Source organism: Varroa destructor, unplaced genomic scaffold, assembly GCF_002443255.2.
Source record: "Varroa destructor unplaced genomic scaffold, Vdes_3.0 BEIS01000002.1, whole genome shotgun sequence".
Lineage (NCBI taxonomy): Eukaryota > Metazoa > Arthropoda > Arachnida > Mesostigmata > Varroidae > Varroa > Varroa destructor.
The window spans coordinates 40746850-40771529 of NW_019211455.1; the positions used below are offsets into that span (position 1 = coordinate 40746850).

Genomic DNA, 24680 nt, shown 5'->3' on the forward strand with positions numbered 1-24680 from the left:
CAGACTTTAAAGGGCATAACTTTCCACACTCGCATCACATACATTATGACCCTGCGTCAATTTTTTTATTAATCGAAATAAAGATTCACACTCGTTCAATCAATGAGTTTTTTTTTGTCGTTTTTAGTAAAAATCACAGCTACAAACGGATCTATTCGAATGTATCTACCTAAGTAATTGGGCACGAACACCAGTGGATACCGCATGTTAATTGAAACACAATATAAAAATTCTGAGTTTTTAAAACAGATATTCTTCATGTGTGAATATCAGTTATAACAAATTCATGCTCCGCGTTAACTGTGGCAGCAATCCTTGCGTATAGGAACAAGTTTACGCTCTAAAGCCGTTTATGATCTCTACCAGCCATTGTTTAGCTTATTGTTATTATCTATTATGAAACATGGAAGTTGAAATATGTAAGTTCAAATTTAAGGTGGCGTGCTGTTGGCCTAATGGAATCTTTTGTTATATTCACATCTGGACACGTCCTTTAAACCGTCGATTGGATGGAACTTTACGTAAATTTTGCCTAAATATATTGACTGATGTGAAGCATTATGTTACGTCATCAAAAATTATCTAACAAGTACCATATTGTAAAAGCACTTATTGTCAGATCAAATCACAAACGATCTTAGTAAATTATTCAATATAACTTCGAAAAATCTTCGAGTGCCCAAACTAATCGAATTTCCATAGAAAATCCATTTGCTGTACTCATGGGTGAGAAAAAGCCTTTTCATAGCCTAGGTGCCCACTTATAATACGTTTGTACAAAGATTATTATCTTATTTATTAAGGTGTTAAAAAGTGAGTAAATTCTAAATTCACTATTAAAAAAACAGGTGTTCAATAAATAATAGTTTTTGCACGTTATGTTATCAGCACGTTTAGTGTGCACGACACTCTTCTCGAAAAAGCTTCTCGAGACAGGCCGATTGCGAAGCTTACATAACAACAATTCTTCATAAAGGTTTTAGCTATTCCCAAGCTGAAGAAAGTGATAACAGTGATACCTTGTCATTTAACAGACAAGCCAGCGCTGATGAGACATTTCTGTAAAATCACTGCTCGTATCAATACCCACTATGACAACGTAAGGATGAATCGATTGTGATGTTTTAGTTGTAAATACTGCCAGGCCTTGGGCCGAATATTCTAGTTACATATGAAGTTCTGTTGTTTCGTTTATGAAAGGTATCGATATATAAATTTGTATATAGCAATGAATGGTTCATATTCTATATATTCATATATCTAACATAGGAATCTTGTGTAAGCTTTGATATGCTTTACTGTACAGATACATTTTTTTTCTCACAATAACTTCTACGCAGCACGTATTTTAGACAATAATATTTGAATGATTATTGCGTAACTTCTAAAACGACCTTCGTATGTCTAGGCCATAAAGTCTCTGAGCGATTGTCATAGCAGAACATGATCTTCATAGCCTATCATAGCTGGCACGGAAGGCACGAAACAAAGCCACGTAACAATCTACTTAGTCAATAATCGTCACTATGCCAGATATTGCATGCATATATGGCAAGCAGTTAGTAGAAATATACATACATCTGTAGTTGATCACAGACCAGTTATGCGGACTTTTCGCAAGTGTGTCCGTTACGCCTGCATCAGGACCGATAGCAATGAAGCGTTCACCACTAGCGGGTTCTATAGAGACATATCTAGTTCAATACGATGGGTGACCTACCTAGCTTCGTGCTCTTAGGCCAGCTTCAGAGGCAAAAAGCCGGCCCCTACCAATGGCTCGCCTGGTGCCAATTACCGCCTATGCGCCACGCATTGTCGATTTCTCCGGCACGACTCGTTGTCTTAAGTTAGCACCTTTGTGTATTAATTCATACGATGTAGTAAAATTTCAGTTGCGTAAATCCGAGATAGTAAACGCGCACAACGTATTTAAGACTGTATCTTCATTCACGGTGTGACGACTACGAGGTAACGGATATCGACTGCCGCGGTCTTATAGCTTGTGTTCGCGGGCCGCATTCAAAGCAGACCGTGCATAAACAAATAGAGTTTAATCGAATGGCTTTACACCAGTAAGTCACTCCTCTTTCTTTCGTGAAGATCGGCTCAGTCTACAAGGTACGAGTTGATGTATCGGGCCACAGTCGCCACCGTGACAATTTCAAGAAAACACTTTCGTAACCTTGCGCTCGGAAATCATGCCATTTATCTATATGGCAATTAACAACAGATAGCGAGGCTGATTTACTATTAGCAGAGATTGCTGACGATCGAGACTGTGTTTCAAAAGTAAAGGCTATATTTTGCAATCGCTATATAAATCACCCAGACGTACAATTCCCATTCATAGGGTACTCTGTTCATATGAGACTTCTTCGCACATATATGTACGTAGTCGCGCGCAGAACCTTCTCCTGTAATCTAATTACCGGTCGCTGTTGGGCTACAACCATTCGACACAACATACATCGTGTTGCAACTCTGGCGCTCAGCCCAGATAGATCAACCGGATGCTGGCCATGTAAAAAAATCTGAACCCAACTACAACTTGCAGCAAGAAGGCACAGAGGGCAAAAATAGAGCAAAAGATAAAATGTTTGCCGTTGTGGCGCATTTTAACAATTTGGGATTTAACACCGTGGTTTAACAGTTGGAATAGCATCTATGTCAGCCGGAAATCTATCTATTTCTTTTCAAATAGGAATACTATTTTTTCTCATTTCTAGGTTAATATTTTTTTACTGTAAATCTATCTTACTCTTTACATACATTTAGTAGGCAGAACTATTCATATATTTGTTGTTCTATAGATTTGTGCATAGGACATGAGTTTATGAAGGGATCATGAACACCTTTACGCGGTCCCATAAACAGATATGTATGTATAAGCGTTGAAATGTTCATATTTACTAATGGTGAAAGTAAGCTTCGGCGTTCTGATACAAACCTACAACAATTTTCAAATCGGTAATGAATTAAGAGCCAGTTTCTATTCCGCCCCTTCCAGCAACCTTGCACACTTTGTTATGTATAAATATTAACTAATAGTTAGTGATATGAGTAAGTTATTAGGAAATTGGTCGAAGGCTTTTACGTCAATAATACTCGTCAGAAGTAGGTCAGTTCAAATATTCGAGTTGGATCATATTGTCGAGAGATACATTTTTGCGGAATGTTCTGGCTAGCTACATGTAGCTACTGCAAAGATCACGATTAAGTGTAACTTACATAATCAGACCTATAATCATTTACTCTTTGTACGGTGAAGTCTTAGCGTTACGCGGAGGTATCTAGATCCGATTCTATATAGCCAAACCCCTACATTTTTAGCTAGCAACGACGTTCTCAATGGGCGAGCAAAAGCGAATCACGTTAAAATCCATACTGTAAGACCAACAAAATAATACTATCGATGACATAGTCTGATTCCCGAATCAAACAACTAAATCTCGGACATCTTTAAAGTTTTCAGTAGATACAGCCCACAACACATGGATGCCCCTTTTAAACGTATGCCTTTGGCTGATACCCCATACCCCCCGGTGATTCGAATTCTGCATACAGCCAACTGAAACGACGGCAATATTAACATAATGTCATTTAAGTCTGCAGCAGACATTTGTAGACCACGGTATTCGTAATACTTACTATTGGATACCGACGCCCAACGCTAACACAAGCGAATAACAGTATAAAAGCAAGTAATAATAACCCAGGTCATCTTTCTGTTTGTTGAAGCCTGAGCACTTCTCTCATTTTTAACCGTCTTAGAATATCTCGCAGTGTTAACATAGTCCTCCTTTGAGAGAATATTTTGTGGTTTAAGCTTCTGCGCGTCGATCCAAGTAGAGGCCAAACATCACGCACGATACTGTCGCCAACAAGCAATAAATTGCCACCTCGAAGGTGAACGAACACCCCACCCATCGTGTATTAGGCCACTCATAACAGGCCCGATAAGGCCGTTACATGCCATAAAAATATCTGAGATGAACCCGTGCATCCTGATATCATCAGAAAAACCTGATCAATGCATTTCGTGCAATGTCGAACAAGTGTACATCGCACTCATTCCTAAACCGAGAGGGCATTGCGCACTAAGCTGGAGCTTCAGCGTAACTTCTACTCCGGCAGTTTCCACTGGTCGCATAAGATACGAACCCAACGCCGCGAGTCGGGCCCCGTCATCCACAGAATATCGGCGGTCACCAACCCACTGGATGTACGAACCCCACGTGATCGACAAGATGACGTAGACGGTTGCACAGGTGAAAAAAACAGGTCCCATGTTGCTCTGCGAAATGCCGTATTTTTCCAGGTCGCCCAACAACGATGTTCGCTAGTGAAAGCGCATACGCTATCGCTATAAGATCGAAGGTCAGCTGAGCGTCTAGCGCCCTCCGGTCTATGGTGGCACCGAGCTCGGCGGCAATGATCGAATAGAAACAAGTTGAGCAGATCGATGCCCCGAGGGCCTCTATTAAGTTAGCAATGAAAAATGGGACTCGCGCTGGTACGTGGTAAAAGAAGCCCATAACGGCGAAAAAGCCTCCACAGGTAAGCATGCCTGTGACAAGGAAGATCTTCGAGAAAACTCCTGTAGACAGCATATAGCCAACTATCGGCGGTGAGGGAAAGCCAAGCGCTGTATATGTTGCGAATACGAGCCCGGTCTGGAAATTTGTATTATCCTTCTGCCGAGCCTCTTCTGGATAGAAAGACGCAAGCACTCCGTATGTCTTCTGAGGCAGAGAGTCCTGAAATTATGGAGGACATTTGTGGTTAGATTACTGCGCCTTTAAGGACGTGTGTAGGTGCGCTTATTTAATTAAAAAAAAAAAAGGGATGCTAACTTGATGATTCTAGATTATCGGTAAGTGATCGTAATCTAACTGCTATAATATAAGATAATATTGTAATTAGCTATAATATAGCATTCCCCTGGTGAACAACAAGTGTCCAACTTTATATCAGTAGTAAAGTCCCGTAATAGTGGAAATAAATTGTGTTAGCTAATTGAAAAGATGGTACTTGTTTCTTTAACAACTTTGTAAATACAAGTTAACATAGGTTCAAGCGAAATATAGATTTTACAATGTATTTGCTGTTCTTTCATATTGATTGAGCCTATTTTACACTATGTGAGTAAAAGCAAAATCGAACCGCCGTCTTGTTCTTTGTTCTGTTTGTCGAAGTTAGCTATCAGTCCTTTAGATTATCAGTGTTTGAAAATTGTCTTCTTCTACGAACGACCACTTTCGCCAAAATTAGCCGTCTGCTACAATATATAGAACGAATATACGCCAAACGTTGCTCATATAGGGGTTGCGAATAGGATACAGTCTCTATTTCAATTTAGCCATCCTGGTAAATAATCTACAATAAAGCTGATCTCAGAATGAGATAATTTCTAGTATCGCTCACAGTGAACTAACGACATAGATCGCAGAGACAAGTCAACGGATCAAGAGTTTGCTTTGTGATGAAGTGAGATGACGGCAATATCACGCGTAAACCTCGAGACGTTTAAGTAACGAACTCGTTTCGTTTTTTCACAAACTTCCGATCCATTAATTTCGATGCTCATGGATCGAAGTATCTAACTAACTTCAGTGGCTGACCGTATGTTGGTGGTATTTTCCCAGTAAATTGTTTATCCACATAATGGCATGAATGTAATAGTGGAAAGATGCTCGAGTCGAACCGTGTTGAAATGAATAAGGCAAGAACGTTGACGTCACGCTGCATCTGTCATATCTTCCTACAAATAGTTCCTTACCGGTACCGCAAAAAGATTTAATTTTAATTAATTAATTTAAAAAGAGTTTAATTAAGCCGAATTAGGAGCAAAACACGACTACGCTCCATGTGACGTGCTATTGTGATCTCGCGGTTTAATAACACGGTTTCGAATAATTGTATCGTGGTCAAGGTTGGTAATTATTTTCTGCATTCTTGCTTTGTCGCGGTGCTACGGAATATCTAGGAAAGTAGGACAGGAGTGACCGAAACAGAAATATAATTTACGGAACCTGTTTAGATAGTTTATTCTCGCTGGAATATTATCTTACGGTATTTTGTTCTAATTGATCAGCCACTGCCAAAAAAAGGCGGCGCTGAGAAGTTCCAGCTTTTGCAAACTAGAGTTGAATATAATATGATTGAATTAAAGACGATTAAGTTTCTATTCGCTTCTGTTTATACTCTATCATAGCAATGTGATCCGCAAACCCTAAAGACTTGCTGGAGAGGTCTTCCTCGTGTTGTTTTTTCTGGTACCTTATAGCCTTTAGACATCACTTCAAACCGCGGGCCTATCACGGCACGAAACGATGTGTGTCTACGCCAACGATTCGAACCTAGACCACCAGTGTTTGTAAGTTTAGCAGACAAACACTTAACTGACTACGCCAGCACCGAAACCACCCCTCCGAAGTAGCACAAAGTTCGTAAGAAAAGAAACCGAGATGTGCGGGTCAGTTCGTTGTACTTAAATATATTGAATTTTGTCTACAGGTTTGGATTGTAGAATCAATTCTGAAGCTTTTTCTTTTCAGTTTTTATCTAGATGGATGCTGTCATTTAGTCTGCTTGTTTAAAAAATAAACCCTGATAAAGCAGTTAGTGGCCGAAATCTATAACATGGTGTAAGAAACATCTAAGCCATAACTGACAGTTTTTGCAATAGCCACCGTGTTTTTCTTTGCCTTCATAATAATGACAGTTTTTTTTATTTGTTTAATTAGCGTAATTGTACCGCACAGCTTGTAATAACCGTGTAACCACCGTGTCCTGTGTGTAAATTATTTTTTACGGTCAAAATAATGGTTTCGATACATTGGTTACTTCCTTGTACCGCTAGCATAGTAACAGCTATAGGCCAAGCTTGCCTTGTTAAGAAAATACTTCTTCTTTTTTATATGTCTAAATGTAAAAGTGGTCGCTCTAATAACAAGACAAGCAAGAAGCTATCTAGAGCTCAAAACTATATACCGCGATAGTTTTCATGTCACAGATGCGGCCTATACATGGCTCAGATAAAATGATTTTCCTTGTGACTGCGTATTGAAGAATATCAATGCTAAAGAGCAACAACTTTCCAGGGGGGCAGGGGCAGGGGGAGGGGAGGGGAGGGGGGGGGTAATCGTAAATCGTAGAACGAAAGGCCTTCGGTGGCCAGAGTTGTTCCTTGTAAAGGAACTCTCATCAAGTAGCGCTCCTCTTTCGCATCGTAACTGGCTGGTTCTATATAGGTTTCTGTATGTATATTCACTAAACATCCTGGCAGCAATCTTAAACCTAGACAATTAACACGGATTTTCGATGTCCCGATTTTTCAAGTATCAACAAATACGAACATTCTGAGTTATCAGAGCCAGCTGTCAACTATCACGCAGAGATACAGACCAATTCTGTTGTAAGCCTGCTTCTTCTATCATAGAAGCAGATAGATTACAGAAAGCTTCCATTCGGTCCAACAAAGCATAAATATTTCACGGTAGTCGAAGAGAAGTAATTTATGATGAACACGGGTTGTGTTATAATTGAGTGCGTGATAAATACTCAATTCGGTACAAAATTGTGTGCTTTTTTTCGTTTTACCCACGTATCTGGCTACGAACTCTATCTGAGTAGGGCTGAAGTATAGATTCCCCAATTACGTGACGCTATGAGAAGACTGATTCACGTCCGTTACGAGACTACTATAGCTTGTGTTACTAGTGAGTGAAAAATGCACCGCAAAATTTTAATTTTTCAACATTGTAGTATAGTAGCATTATCGTGGTTTATATATTTGAAGATAAACCGTTTTATTCATATTCAATAAAAATCAATTGCTTTCTTTATTCAGGTATATCGTGGAGCCGTATGGATATGTCGCTCGTGCAAACTATATTTGCCTAATAAAACTCTGGCAAAATCGAGCCAGCAAATACTCGTAGGCCTAAATGAACCCACTGACTAGTACGGATGGCCGTACCATTTGACACTACCAGGCCTAGTTGATTAAAAGCAGAGTAGTCTCGTATTTGTCGATCGTTTTCGTTGTCAAAGTGTGATTCTACTTCAAAGTCTGTTTACGCCTTTAGCAATCCGAGCTCTCGATGTCCGGACTCAGTTCTTCGAAATGATGACTGGGCATTCGATCGAGTCTATGTCGTCGAGTCATGTTGATGTCTTGCTAGCAGGAGTCGAAGCGAAGATGGGGAAGTTAGCTAGCACCATGCGTTGACATTACTAGTATGGCATTACACGGTTAAGGCACTACCCATGGATAAGATATTTCCCAAAATATTGAATTTTATCATTACGCAGTGTTACGCCGACAATGATATGGGAAGTACTTAAAATTCGTGGTGCTGGATTTTCAGGCAATACTCAAGCGAACTTCGCATCAGTATGCCGCAGCTGCTACTTCGTCTCACTTATAACGCATTTAATCTTGTTGCTGGCAGGTTTCAGAGCTGGCGAAGAAACCGTCTTGAAGATCTAGATACAAACGACAGGGGTCGTTTAAGCAGATCAACAGCGTTCTTCACCGTACTATATTGGATCTTACCCAACAGTTTTAAGTCCAACGCCAATAGAAACAAGAAATAGCCAATAGGTTTACTTTTCCCACGCTTCTACACACATAATATATAATTATATATAGCATTGTTCTTAATTATTATATATGCAGTCCCTTTATTTATAGTACTATATATATTGATGAGGCTACGATCGATACTAACACCGCTCCAGATAGTCAGACGACAATGCAGACTAATGAGCTGTCTCTCAATGGACTAGAAGACCTATGTTCGGTATCGAAATCAATTAAAGATAACGAGCTATATTTTTTTGATTAGATAAACTTTTACAAACGATGAACAGTCAGGTGCTACTTAATTTTAGGTGATAGCATCAGTTTGTAAACGGGACTATATGTATATACCTTGAGTACGTAAGTGAACTGCTAGGGTTTCACGACAGCGGATCCTACCTCTGGGGTAGTTCCAAAAATGTTTACAGTGAAAGGAAACATGAAAACCCAGCTTTCTTACACATAGTAGAGAATTCGGGTTTCAAAATCGCAGCCTTGTGAGTTCTACAACTGAGACTACGTGTGTCTAATTACGACTTTTGACCCATCCTGTGACACAAATCAACCATTATCTTATGCACGACCTTAGTCCTTAACCGTTAACTGTGACTATCTTTTAGGTCCGGATAATCCCTTGTTACATAACCCACATAAGACAAAACTACTGTGTTTTTTAAACTTAAAAACTGGGCATGATCTTAAATTTCAACTTTAGATTTTTGGGTCCGAGCGGGGCTTTGATTAATGATAGAGTTTTTATTCGTCAATTAAATCTTCCTCAGTGAATATCACGTTATAAGGTTTATCACGACGTTTGCTATTTGGTTGTGAAGGGAGAGTATGTTTCGAAATAGTTTTAAGCTGATCATTTTGTAAGCAAACACTTAACGCAGAAACGAGCATGTTTATATGAGCGCATCGTATGGCGTACTTTGACAAGACATCTATGTTATGAACCAGAAACTACTTAAACATGTCTAGATGTGTTTGAGTTTCGTTCTTCATGATAATGTTACCCATAAAGATTCTATCTGTGCCTCGTTCGATGTTGGTTGAGTATCGGTATCTTTAACTTACCACTGAAGATAAGTGATTTCTATACTTTTGCGTTCTTGTTGTTGATAATATGAAGTTAACTGCGCTAGAAAATCTCCTCATACCAAAAAATCATCAAAAGTTCCCTCATAAAACTGATACTATGTAATCATTATAGATATAACTGGGCCATATAGAGATATCGTTCCAGGTGTCTTGACTACAGTTTTCCATCATTAAACCTAGAAAAGGAAGCGGTCATCAGTCTTTTTTTTTTTTTTTTTTTCGACTCCATTTCGACGTTTGATCACTCGTCATTTTCGACACAATGAGCCGTACGCTGCAAGATTTTTGGCAACGGATGTTTTCTTTTATTTGTATTTATAACTAATCTTCCTCCCAAGATTACTGACAATTTTCTTATCTGTTTTGTCGCTCATATGTACATATATATATATATAAAAGCGTATAGTGGCTTTAGAGTTAGGACTGACATAGTTTTGACGTAGGTAATTTGATTCATGTTAACCCGATCAATAAATTTTTCCTGCTGCTTTAGATTTCCCCTGATGCGATGTATGCTTTCTCTATTGTATAGATCATTGATCGCTACTACCTACGTCCAGAGTCCTCGAATGCGCGAAACTGTGCCCTGTATATACGTTCTTCGAAGCAGTTTTTCTAACTGCATAACACTAAAAAAACAAGTTATTTTTTTCATCTGTTCAGATGACCATATGCACTGATAATTATCGTGTAAGATTGATTCTGATGCTTTTCAACTTGTTCTTCTTTTTTTTTTTTTTTGTTTGTTTACAACCGACACAATACCAAATCAATTGAATGTGTTTAGAATATCATATGTGAGAAAAGAACAGTTATATCTTTTGGATGAAAATGAAACTCAATCTATGTCTATTAAAATCACCCTGTTTAACCTTTTCGGAGTATTTCAAAATTTACAAGAGTACAAAAAAAAAAAAAGAATTTAAAAATGTTTTTTTTTTTGACAACAAAGGGATGTATTACCAAACTGGGCGTATCGCACATGAAGTATGTACGTCTGAGTCTACCCAAACCCAGATTTAAGTACATACCGTAGACGTCTCATATATGTAACGATGCGCATCGATTTTCATGGTTTAAACGAATCGATTTTTATTGTTCAACTATTGGCCATATAAACAAAACCATTTCGCCAATAAACTTAACGTAACCTCTCTGATCGAATAAATAACCGACCTTACCCACCTGCGGTCAGACGCTTTGTGCTTCCTCAGTTGAACCCTGAACAAATCCGTCAGTTTAACTAGCACGCTTTATAACCCAGTTAGCAGTAGGCACACTTGTCGTACTATCAGCCGTAACGTTACTACCGCAACTTCGTTGGAAATACGGATCATTCGGAAAATACCACGAAATATCGTGCGGTTGAATGGTCCTTCATCGCTATGCAGTAAAGTCCGTCACGATTCCAACTGTAGTGTCACTCTTTTAGCCGCGTCAAACATTTAACGAACAAATACACTGCTTTGTTCTTCTGGTTATGTCTTTTCCACATTTTTACTTTAGTTCGTTGTCATTTTTCTTTTGGCCAATCATCGTAGCCCATTGCCAGTACCGTTTCGAAAACCTTCCACTCTTTGCCCTCTTTCTACTACCAAGTTTGTTACAGGACGCGACCCATTCCCACCTGCCTCGACGCGGAGCTGAGACGGGTCATTTCGCTGAATGTCTTGCTGCTCAGCGGTCCGACGCTTGTACCAGGCAATACGATGCAGATAGGACGAAGGGAGCCAGAAGGCCCAGCGAGCTTGAAGTAACTCACGATCGCAACATAGAAGCAGTGATGGCAAAGGCAAGCGCTGGTGCGTGTGTGTGTGTGGTGGCGACACATAGCGTTTACGATAGAGAGTGGGATGGGTTTATGAAAGGACCGGGCAGATTGTCTACTCTATTCGCTTACGGGCGAATACGAGTGATTATGACCCAAGTGACGATTTAACCCGACTCACACAGGCATCAGAAACGACACCAGAACGGGAAGATTAACCATCAAGCAGTGTAGCTACCATTTGAGCCGTCCTCGTTTCAATGTTGAACTAAGTAATGGTGATGAGTGTTCTACAGGGTGAAGTAGGCGTCTCAGTACAGTTAGAGAAAAGTCATCCTGCCTGTATTCTGTTGCAAAGGCACGATAGGCAAACGAAGTTAAGCGCACGTAGACAGTATGTTAGATATCTTTCATGCATCTGCGCTTGTGGAAGATACATGGGCGGATCACTGCATGGATTAGCTCAGGACGGTGTTGTGTACGGAAAGGATCGTTTGCCATCCTACATGGTTTATAAAAGAGAAGTAGATTTTCAGATATAGTCTAGCCACTTGCCTTGCTGGATATTCAAGAACTATACTGGAGACAATTTAGTATTACGGTTTTTTGCCTGATGGGATGGTCGTAACGTTTTACGTTTTAGATGGCCTAGTGATATTAAGACGCAAACAGACGATTCAAGCAACTGTCTTAAGTTTACATTAATCTTTTTGCGTTTTTTTTTTTCAGGACGAGAAGTACGTACGAATCCGATTTACTCATGTTAGTATATATGTTAAGAGCAGCACATGCTCACCTTGATCTCTATGTTGAGATGTATCTTTACTTTTCAACTTCTACTAACTGTTACCTTCGTGCACGCTATATGTACCGCTGAGACCTAAAAATTGACTATTATTTGTTAATATTATTATATGACATTATTAATTTATCATAGCAAGCTATTTATAGCATCATTGTATAAAGGTAAATAAAGGACACAAGACAACTTGAAAGCACCTTTCTTTTTAAACGTATCGCGTCTATGTGTTATCAAGTTACTATCTGACCAAAACTGAAAGCTTTTTGTATTTGTGGAACCAAGTAGCACTCATAGAGCACTCATAATGTGTAAATGCGTATTGCAGGAAGTGGGTGAAAATAAAAAAAATACAGTTTGTTAGCCCAAGCCAGACATAGCTATCAAGTGTAATTTAAAATTAAAGTTCACCCCTTAAATCCTAAACATTGGCAATTTTTGTTTGTGATATGCTAAATTTGCTCACGTAGGAAGATTGAGACAATACTCAGTGCCATAATATGACCGATTCATGGCTAGCACATCAGTACCTGTTTTTCCTAAAAGCTTCTTACCATATGGACTCTGATATTCCTTCAGTAACGCTATACTATATATATACTATAAGTACTATACTATATGATAACGATCCATCACAAAAAACCCGTTCAGGCTTCGTAGTTGGACTGTATAGTTTTTCATTTGCGTTACCAATAAAATAACCACAAATTTATTGAAAAGTTTTTCCATTTACAAAATAATCAAAGACACAATGTTGTAGTATATGTACGAATATATCCGGATATTTCAATGATAACAGAAGGTTCTGTAATCGAATGGCGATACCTTAAGCCGTACACAAACCGGAGCGTTCGCATTACGCCAGCCATGCCAATTGAGCGAAACTCATCAATTACGGCTCAAAGGAAAAGATAGTGAGAATATAATTGTTTTAAAAATAACGCTAAGCTGTGCAAACCCCCAATTTATATGGTGGAACAAGGAGGAGTCGAACCCACCGATCTTTTGAATAGCATTGTTAGGGCCGATGAAATCTATGGAACGAGCGTAGAACAAATTGTGAGCCAAATAAATCTAAATAACAATGATGTAGAAAAACTACCTATACCGATCTTATTTAATGCGAACATTTTTCTTCACAGCCCTATTGAAATATATACATATATATTATTAAGCAAGAAGCATTTTGTTACGATGCGTTGGAAACGGTAGACTATTTGAGGCTTAAATATGAATGGGTAATGCTGATTTTATCCAATCGTTATTGATACTGCAACCTTCACCCCCTATTGGACTCGTAAGCATACTATGCAGGTTCGATCAGTTATACTGCCAATTGAGAATTTTTGATACAAAAAACCAACAAAATGTTTAATAATCTGTCTCTATGCTGTATCGTTCAGTAATTTAAAGCTAGTCCCGTAATTCCAAAGCAATACTCAACTACGGAAGGGAAAAGTTTATTATCTCGTCATGTAGAGAAAAATGATTCTATTTTGCCTACTTCGTTATTTGGCCTGCAAATAAAATTACGAACTAAAAGTACGATTGCCGAGTATGGTATGGAAGTTTTCATTAGCGTTACCTATAACTAGTTTGACATCATAATTCAGGCCTCTGGTTAATAGGACGATTTCCAACATCATAAACTGTAACTGTGATCTATTTCACCCAGCTCCTAACTAGACCTTAAAAATGAATTCCTGTAACAAAGGTTTATTTAAAGGTTTTCAAAAGCATTCAGATGTTAGTGATTCCGTCCTGATGATCAATGACCTCATATGTAAACAGCCTATTTTTCATGTATATTGCTCTCGCAAACCCTGGATAATTTCTTTAAATGTTTTATATCGCAAATTAAAACAACTTATCTTTCTTGCGTAATCCTATTTAACAAAATATACCCCTATTCAGTTCCGCTTTCGGCACAATCATCACTGGCGTGATGATTGTGTCGAAATATCTTCACCTCGTAATCATTTTTGCTGCTTAGATCTTCACGCCGCTTGACACGTCCTCACAAATTCGATCGCCTGATGATGGTGATAGACGTTGTTTATATTACTAGAATTGTTGAACGGATGCATAATGAGTACTTTATTAAGCAGTCCGTAGGGGGGGGGGGGGGGATGTTAAGTCCAATCAGTAATAATAATTGATGATTAGTAGGAGTTTCGAGTTGTATGAGGTCAGTTAATCGACAAGTAGTCACTTTCAATATCAGTGAATAGAAAATCAACGCAATACTGCTTTACAGAATAGCACCGAACGACAGGCAAAACGCACAATCATATGATAAACTTAGTCGCTTGCTCAGCTTGTTTACGGTTGAGCGTCTCTGGGTTAATTTTTCTACATGAAAATTTGGTTAGGAGATGGCGATCAGCTCGTCCAGTTATGGATACACTGTTTTAATATACATGTAAGTATTAATATAGATATTACCGGTGATCAATGTTCACAGGGATCGAAAATACGGACCTCGCAAAGCCACGCAAATCAGTGGAAGAATAACGCAGATTTAAGTGTCTAAAAATTATTTAATTTCGTTGCTTTTTCTCTATTTATGTATCCAAATAATGGCTTCTATACTAGAATAACATACTACTACTAATAACATACTAGCAACATATTATTGATATTATAAAAACGCGACAATCTTTGCCTAGATCCATATTAGATATTTAAGGTGCTAACTAAAATTAGTTGTCTTGTATGATATACTTTTTTCGAAATTATTCCTATGTTTTGTGAATCGTGAGATAACTATCGCTATCTGAACGCGTGTCCGCAGAACAAACTGATCATGTACATTGTGAATGTTTACATACGACCGTTGTACAAATTGAATTGTTGAGCCGGTGCAGAACCTCTTTGACACTCATGTATTTAACAATTTTAATTGAAATATATATTTTTATAATAGCCCTGCCCCTAATAAATATCACGATGTTTATTTCTCCACAAAACAAAATCAAACTCAAATCTCACACGCTTCTAAGTTAAATGGTAATAAAAAAGAGCCTTCTCCTAACGTCAGCTTGTATGAACGAGCTATGTCTTCTAAATGGCTCGAGATCTACTGCGGATTCAATAAAGCAATTTGAGATGCTGCTTTCAGGAGCTATTCATAATTGTCTTCAGATAATACGAAAGGGAATGCTCTTCGTATCGCAATCGTTACCGAACGATAAGTAACAGAGGCTGCGTGCGGTCGTCGATTGAAAGAGGTATTAGTTTATACACATATGCATACCTGTCAAGTAACTTTTGCCCACCCCTGTATACGTATGGGCATGAGTACACGAACCTTGTCATTTCATCACGTTACTTTATTTGGTTCCGATTTTTTCAGCTTGTCAGCGATCCCTATACGACGCTACCGGTACATGAATTCGTTTATACTGATTCCGTAAGGTGGCGCAACTGTGACCAACCCGCTCGTTACGTGGAATAATGTCTTGACTACAACTAACACGGTCTTCAATTTGATCTAACTGCCCTAAAAGCTACTTTCGATATTATTAAATGGCTACAAAGATAAATAGAAATTTAAGCCAGATGATGACTTCGTTTCGAAAGATAGGTGATCCAGAAGTTTTTTGTAATTAAACAAAATGAGACTGATAACAAGTCGAGAGGCGCTGAGATCTAAAGCTTAATAAACTCTGCAGAAAATCAGCATTGGGCTTTTTCTAATGGACTTGCCTTTGGTCGCCAAGCTATTCCAGCCCTGTAACAGCATAATTCATTCACAAGACGATCTATTTAAGAAGCCACATCTATATAACGTCGTAGCAAATATGTTTCTGAAACGTTGTTTAGATTTCAATGTTTCTTGTAATGTTTTTAGAGAATGAAAACCGCAACTGAGAAAAATGACCGCATTATCCTATTCCCAGTTCAGCTCTTTATAAAACTACATATATACGAGGTATAAATGGGAGATGCTAATGGCTATATCACGCCATCTAAGTGCTTGGGCATTCTAAAACGATCGAAACGGACGAAAAAAATCAATCGTTGTATTTTTTCCCTTTTCTGTATCCACAACAGTCGTGTTGGCCGTTTACAACGTAACAGGACAATCCTCCAATGATGTAAATAAAGGTAATTTAACTTGTAAATAAACTTTTAGTTGTAAAGAAAATGAGGAATAATTTATTACCTCCTACTGTGTTTAAGTTATTGCAAAGCATGGAAAATCGAACAGATGAAGTTAGATCATTGCTGTGTATCAACTTTTTCTACCAGCATCAAAATAAATGATAATTTTCTCTCTCCTTTACAACGGAAAGTAATTTCAATATTTCTAATGAGCTGAGATCAATTGTGACATAATATATCCTCTGTAAACTGCCAAATAACACCTAACACATAATATTAATAGCATAAGCTAAACGTATTCCCTTAGATTTTCGTAGACATAAATTTCCCTGAGATATAGCCAATTTACTCCATCAGTGAGCGATGCCATACTACTAAATCCGCCTCTGTACAAGCTTGTATTAATTTATTATGTAGAATCACATCTTAATTGTTACGGTTGTGCAATATAGTCCTTAGAGCTACATGCTGTACATGTTTCTCCACAAGGTGCGCGATACGGTTTATCTCATGGCGCCATAAACTCGATTGTTCACTGCTTTTGGTTGGACAATAGCGTAATAATTATTAGGTACATTTTCCAGTAATGGCTGCAAAAGTGTTCGTCTATGGTCGGCGTAAGGCAGGTTAGGATCAAACCATGTTTTGGTCGTGAATAAAACCCTAATTGGACTTCTCACTGTGGGCAGCGCTAAAGAAGCAAACCATTCTTCATAGAAATGTTCCAGATTCACAAAAACATTTTTAACGATTGCACTGTACGAAGAGTACACGCAACGAGCTCTTTATATAACTTTAACGATGCCGTAAATACGCTTCTCAGTCTATCACAAGATAGACAGTAAAGGTTACAAATATTTATCGCCAGCCGTGAGGTGTCTGTATATCATAGATATGAATAGCAATATTTCTGCCCATTAGGTTCTAGTCGTCCAGTCGTATTGGCCTGTGTTCGCACCGTATGGAACCAAAATTGCCAAAATAATATTTTGTTTTCTTTAAGATTTTTTCTTATAAACCAGACCTGTCACTGGAATATTTCTAGATTTTTACGTTATCATCTCTTTTATGGGTTAGGTTAAATTTTAAATGAACCTATTGCTTAGAATTTAAGGCAGCACCTGCTCAGTACTAATGTATATATATATATATATAGCTGTTGAAGGCGAATGTGACGGACTTTGATATTGCGTTACCTTAAAGCTCCGAAAGCTTAAATGATGATTGTTTATTATATGTGAGAAATACCTTTTTTTGTTTTTTGTACGCTTTATTATAAATCATGTATCTAGACTGCGTGTATTCGAGTGCGCCGTCAACGGCCCACTAGAGTCTTGAGGGGGACCGCCTTTACTCTTCGATCTTCAGCAAATATCTCATAGTGGCAGATGCTCTTGATGTCTGTTGCTTGCCATCAGCTAACGTCCAGTATACTTAATACTGCAACGAAACTCAATTTCTACTAGGACGACGCCTTCCCTGGTCTCTCTCTAGCCAGTTGTAACGATTGAATTAAGCCTCGTTTATAGTGACTGTATACTTTGGGTGGATTTTTTGCTGATAAAAGTTCTGCAGATTGCACGTGGAATACATTACACGTGTGTCTAACTGAGTTTGAGTCAATTCCCCCATTTTGTACCTAGTTGCCCCATTTCAAATGTTCGGATTATGATTTTATAAGACGCATTATTTGGCATGTAAAGATTCGCCGACCGGGCCTTTAGCTTGCGTAAAAAACGTGTTCAGTTACTTATATTCTTGAATTATCTGCACTATTCACATAGTGTGCTTAAAGGCCTTTTACCCTAATGTGTTCACCAATTTGATATACATATATATAAATATATACATATATTGAATTTTATTCACGTATCGTTGCCAGTTGTAATTAAGAACTTTACAATAAATTGTTTTTTAATGTAACTCTTGTTTAGATTGTTTTTCTGTCAGCAATCTGTATATATTTTTACTGGACCATTTGCAAGCCTGCTTCGAAGCTGATAACTACTCGACATGATATATACATATGTATATATATTTAAGCGCGGAAGCGTATCAGCTTGAGCTCAAAATAATAGCTTTAAATCAATTATCTCATTTGTAGCTTATTTATTAGCGTAACTTCATCAACTAATGCATCCATCCATTGTTCGGCTGCATTTGTTCGTACACTGCCTATTATAATCCTAACCTGTACTGAAGGGAAAGTTGATGTTTGAGCATCTCTGATAAAAAGCTATTTGGCCTCGCTCGGTCTCAACATCTGGACGTGCAGATACTAAAGAAATTGCTTAATCACCAACTATCCTCGCAAAATGGCTGTCCTAACAGAATACAATAGAGTTTTCACCTATCCTGCCGTGGTTGACTAAAGGGATTAACAAGTCATTAAGTAAACATATAATCATTTAGCAAATCCTATCAGACTATCATCTCTAAGATAACACAGGTACAAGGATGATACACGGCATAGAAACAAAGAAATTCCAATAAAATACATTTCTATCATATTATCAATTTTTTTTTTTGTTCTTAAAAAGTTTAGGTTGTTCAGTTGGTCTTAAAGTGTTCTAGGCTTATATACGATGAGAACTGAACTAATTGCAGGGTTCCTGTTTTTGAATGAGGTCCTAAGGATTCGATAGTGAAGTCAATGATGATCTTCGAACTGAAACAGCTCTCTTCCACACAATCTCGGAAAAGTCGATAAATAGAATTGTTTTCATTGGAAGACTCAGAAGAACCTGATCTCAACTAGCCAGTCTCAATAGTCAAATAGTTGAATGGTTAGTTTGTCATACACGCGCAATTCAAATTTGAGTCAACTTTTGCTTGCTTACCATTTACAGCACACGGTGTCAACAGATCGGCATGTGGCATCGGACATTCTCGTGCGGCTATCGGGACATCGCATCTTCCTACCCACTTTGTGGCATGGTCCTGGCTTTCCGCTTGCGTCGGTAAGGATTAATGAAGATGATTTTCAAGCCGAAAATTATTCTCTAACTAATATTTATCGAGTTCGAATTATGTAGATCGTTGGTATATATAGAAAACCTCGTTGTGTACGTGGCCTGCTGAAGGCTCGAAACATGATCTAAAAGCTTCCTATGTTTCGAGTTTTTCGCCCGGTATCGGCACTAAGCAATCCGTTAGACAGGGGGCTGAATCGTGCTTGAATCCGAATCGTTATTAAGTTTCCGAAGAGTGACGACCTCTTCGGTTAGTACAGATGTATATTGACAGATGTTTAGTCTTCTACTGACATACGCCCGATATATAATGCGCCCTAGAAGCTTCAGTAAATATGACTGTAACAATATCAGCACAGATCGCAAAGACCCTTTCATGAAAAACCAAAGACAAAGATAAGATTCACAAGGTATCCTTTCGTCCGAAATCGAGTATCCTTTATTTATCAGAATTTAGTTAATTTTACCAAAGGGACAGTAGACCTTGAACAATTTAAACCATTACAAACAAAAAACAAAATGAAAATACCTTTTTATCACTAGTATGTTTAAATGTTGTCCGAAGAGTTTATCGATAATCTCGTCATGGGGGAATTAGAAAACCTGCGAGCCACAATGCCAAGCTACAAATCTGAGTTCGCACCTTTCTGGTTAACTCAGTCGCGATATTGCAATCATTAATAAAGATTCAGAGGTGTTTGCGTTATCTAGGTATTGTTACTTTATTGACTCCGATGCTTCCGCCCGAGCTTGTAGGATGGTAGAGACCTATTTTCAAGTTGGCTTACATACGCTTTCCTGTAATTTTATTATCTGAGTTTTAAGCCAATACGATTCAGTGTTGCTGACTTGCAAAATATAGTCGTGCATTTCAATGCGCTATGATACTTTGGCTGTAAGCCACGATCAAACGCACCTCGTTTCCGCTAACAATCTTTTGTTATCATTAACATCATGACAAAACAAATGGAGTCGACAATCCCAGAATTATCTTATCGGGATCATTCCAGTATTCATATAACTTTATAACCTAGTGTAGGTTACACTAGGTTTCAGCACGTTCCATACATCTTTACGTAATTGAGATCAGTACAGAAAAATCATATTTAACCTATAGGCCGTTTCACGATTAATGAAAAATTTCAAATTAAATGCTTATGCTTCAGTGTCGCTTTTTTTTTATAAGCTAGCTAACTTATGAAATTCATGAAAAAAAAATATATATATATGTATACATATATTGAACAGAAAGAGAAAGACACGCTAATTTTTTGAGAGTTTTAGAATTCGCCACCAAAAAATAGAAGTTGAAGAACAGAATGTCACTGAAAAAATGAGACAAAGTAATCGAACATTTCGCAAAATAATCTGCGAACACACACACCACTGACAATTGCTAAGGGTTATTACTTCCGAAACTCGTGGTTACCAAGGGCGTAGAACTGCAACCTTGAAAAATATCTTCTTGTCACAGGCACCCTTAGAGCATCTTATTGGTTATATTTTGGCATCCGCGCTATAGCGTACACATAAAGGTGTAAATGTGATGTCTCAAAAACATATTCTCATTTTTTATAAATACGTTTTTCTAATATTTTTATATATTTTATATAAAAGTAATCTTTTTAAATTTTTCAAAGGTTCTGATCATGCGAGTTTGGCCGTTCGGAAAGAGATTAAATTAATAGCTTAATAACATAATAACACCTAAGCCTAGCAATAAGGCAAACAAAAACATATTAGATACAGTGACAAAGCTTCGAAAACTCTAGAAAAAAACTTCGCGAAAATCATGTTTTACGTGGTTGTCAGAAGCCTGAAAGCATCTCGACAGAGAGTCAATAGCTGCGAGCGGGAATTATAGTTATGACGGAGGTGACAGCTTTCCCAGCGGCTATACTCTACTTTTGCATACAAAAGCTTTTTATTTTTGCAGAAAAGAGAAAATATCGTGTTCCCATCAGACTTAGCCTTTATATAGTTGTCGCGATGGTGTGGGACTCGCGTTTCCGAGGTTTCCGACAATTCGAAAACATTTAGTTAGAAAAATTTATTACACACACCGTATTAGGCGAACAAGGTGCTCATGAAGAGATACTGCACCTCCCAAGGGTCCGTGGTAGCTTTGTGGGCTAACTTCCTCCTATGTGGTGATCCTACTTGAAGCCCGAAGCCTCCATGGAATGACAAATAGATGTTGCCGGCAGGTAATAATCACAGGCAGATTTCGCTTTTTGATTGGAAACATGCTGCCGTATCTACATATTAAGTAGAAGGTGTTTTAGCTCATCTGGGCAAGCGCTAGCAGACACCTGCCTGTCTTCGACATTCGTTTAAAGTAAAAAAAAAGATAATTTGGCTATCTCCAAGATGTTTTCAATGATGATTCAAAAACACCAGAAGAAAACAATCACTATCTCAATGAAAATTTCTCTCCTTTACTTAAATGTCTAAGCGTGTCCATCTAAGGACTAGTTCTCTATTAGCACTATTTTCAAAGGACAGCGATCTTGTGGCTTTTGTTGACGAAAAGAACGAGCTACGATCGGCCTTTTGTGTATTCCATTTAGTTTAGTCTTCAGGGGTCAATGGTTTGTCGTATTCAATTAAGAAAGTAGATTCCAACAATTTGCTCATACGACTGTTTTTATGCATTATAATATTAATATGTGATGCTTAATGCACGGGTTGGTGTTGGTGTTCTAATTCGATTAAAAATCCTGTCAATTTTATATCTGTAGACGTCTGCAAATTCGGTAACGACAAAATACGGTTTCTTGTTTAATGTTATTTTGTAGCTTTGTAAAGGTCCATTGAGACTGTATAATACTTTACAATGAGTCAGAGCGTTGCTTCGAAATGCTTGCTAGATTAACTTAAAAAAGTACTTAAATTTTATAAAAACTCCGCTAGAAATATTCAGTATCTTCCGTACAAAACATGTTAAATTATTCAACATCCCCGGAAAGATTATGACTGAATAACGTTGCTGCTTCAGCATATTATAAGCCTAAAGACAAACTTTAGTCTGCAGTCTTACAATATAAAACCCTACGACCGATTCAAACACCCTCGTATCAAAAATCACCTACTTTTATAACGTCGCCATCTGTAGCGATGGAGAATGCTCATATGTAACAATCGAACTCATTTTTAAACTACAAAGAGAGTCCGCTGCATAGCATGATATCGAATAAGTGTAACACCCTTTGTATAGACAAGTGGTTCGGCAACTATACTAGTAGATGGTATTATATATCTGTATATACACAATTATATATTTACAGTGTACATTTTCCGTACATCGTAGTTTACTTGCTAACCAATAACCTGCTTAGGACGTTTTGTGAGAATCGGTATTAATCTGTTTCATTAATGCCCAAATTAGGGTTCCTTCTAGGATCGTTTTTGTATGCTTAAATTTCTGAAACCAAATAGTGATTAACCAGATGCCAAACCATAGGTTATCCGAAGCCATCTGTCGAGCGTCACTAGTTTTCCGTATTACAACTGTTACCACTTGCCCCATTAACGACGTCCTGTACTTCATCTCGCTTGTGAGTCATTGTCCTCAATTTTTTCGTCCTCTGTCTGCTTATTTTCGCTGTCGTCCGTACTATCGATCCCCAAGATAGCACTGACAAGGTTGGGAATGAACTGGGGATCAAATTTAGCTAGGGTTCGCGCAAGCTGCGGATTGCGGACGGCCAGACGTAAAAGGTTTTGCATGTGCGTAGGTAGAATTTCTTTGTCGATTGGTTCATTCAGCGCAACTGTTCCGTCTGGTTTGGGTCCGGCTAGTATCCGCATAATGTTGAGAATGAGCCCCGGTTCGTCATGAACCAGCGTTGGGATTGGGTGAGTCCGTAACAAAGGCAGCAGTTCATCTAAGCTGACTTTGCTGGAACGGTTTGATGAAACGGGGTGGGCCTTAGACGACATTAGCGGTGCTTTGCCTACGTCTCGATTGGCAGCCACGGGTGCTCGGATCGGGCTAATCTGGCCTAACGTCAGGGGCATTGATACGATTTGTTCCTCGGGCATTTTCGGATCTGTATTCTTCGGATAGTTCACCGGAAGTTGCAGCTCCTGGAGACCAAAAAGAGACTTACTTTCTCACGCTATTAGGGATTGTTCCAGCTAAAGTTAAAAACGATTTCCTTAAACTATAATCTTCTAGCTTAACTTGTAAGCAAACTACTCACTGGTGATGATTCAGAGAAGATGTTCACGTGTGCTACTGTATTTAATAAACAAGTCTTATGCTTTTAAATTGACTATAAATGCTATGTAATGTAGTGTCCTCGAAACGTCCTGTAAAACGATGTCAATATGAAACGATCCGTCAAAAAGAGTTTGCAAAAATGAAGAATCTCGAACATATTATTATCCTTTCTCCTTTTAGACGTCCGCTATGCTGACAATAAGACAAGGGGGTTAGGGATGCTAGTAATAATCTGGAGCACTATGTCTACCGATCTAAAATGAAACTGGAATATCTAATATAACTTGCCAGTGGTTATCCACTGGTGAAAAAGGCGGGCACCTAAAAACCACCGAAGGTGTGAGTAGGATGCATGAGAAAAAAATGTCACTCCTGTACGCCATCTAGAATATGTGTATACGTAAAACAATAAATTTAGTTTTCCGGTTTTAGGGCAGAAATTAAATTTACTACTCACATCTCGAAGTTGGTCAATTTCTTGTTTGGTACCAACGACCAGAGGTACGGGTCGATATTCAATGGGAAGTTTTTTCGTAATCTGACTCATTGTCATCATCATCTGAGGCATGATCAGGAAATCGTCTGCTTCTGAAACGTACAAAATACATTGTTTGTAAGAGACCAATGGTGACACAAAACATTGTACTGTTTGAATCTGCAAACGGCAAATGTGCGCGGAGTTAGTTTACGCAGTACCCTAAATAGGCCTTATCTGTGTCGTATCATTGCAGATGATATTGGAGACTGGACAATAAAGCATAGATCCTGAGCAATAATACTCGCAGTTCTTCAGACTCCTCTATATTTCAGCGCTTGCCGCGTTACGCACTTAGCCCAGCTGTGTCGTCCTTTCCGATGACAGCCATCGGCGCCGAATTGGCCGTTTGTAATATTGTCCTTCGGAGAAAGGCCGGAATGCGGAAACCTTCACAGAAGCCGGCCAAGATACAGGTCCAAATAACCATGGGAGTCACAACATCCAAATTCATTTTGGCTCCGCTTAGCCGTCTGAAACAGGATTCGTTAAGATTATGTAATAGATTAAATACACAAATACACCAACTGAAAGTAAAAAATGATATATATACCTAGCGGACAAGCATTATCAAGCACATTATATA

At 38.3% G+C, this 24680-nt stretch overlaps 2 protein-coding genes and 1 long non-coding RNA gene across 5 annotated transcripts in view; 1 reads left to right on the plus strand and 2 right to left on the minus strand.

Annotated features, from left to right (window-relative positions):
* LOC111245249 (trypsin-1-like) overlaps positions 1-11013 on the minus strand; it is a 31437-nt gene extending 20424 nt beyond the window's left edge. The window contains exons 1-2 of one of the 3 annotated variants that reach the window (XM_086978519.1): positions 10874-11013; positions 1721-4757 (exon numbers count right to left, since the gene is read on the minus strand). The gene's annotated coding sequence lies outside the window, so the exon portion shown is untranslated. The other 2 variants (XM_086978520.1, XM_022793365.2) reach the window with 2 other exon arrangements.
* Positions 11014-11483: 470 nt separating this feature from the next.
* LOC111245601 (uncharacterized) lies at positions 11484-18249 on the plus strand. The gene is made up of 4 exons (XR_015319887.1): positions 11484-12218; positions 15377-15485; positions 15611-16365; positions 17655-18249. It is a non-coding gene; the product is annotated as an uncharacterized LOC111245601 (long non-coding RNA).
* Positions 18250-19745: 1496 nt separating this feature from the next.
* Positions 19746-24680, minus strand: part of LOC111244803 (uncharacterized) — a 6547-nt gene continuing 1612 nt past the window's right edge. Inside the window, exons 2-4 of the mRNA XM_022792232.2 lie at positions 24389-24567; positions 24017-24147; positions 19746-23423 (exon numbers count right to left, since the gene is read on the minus strand). Of these exons, the coding sequence (XP_022647967.1) occupies positions 22881-23423; positions 24017-24147; positions 24389-24548 (834 nt within the window). The 5' untranslated portion in view covers positions 24549-24567 and the 3' untranslated portion in view covers positions 19746-22880. The remainder of the gene's footprint in view (positions 23424-24016; positions 24148-24388; positions 24568-24680) is intronic.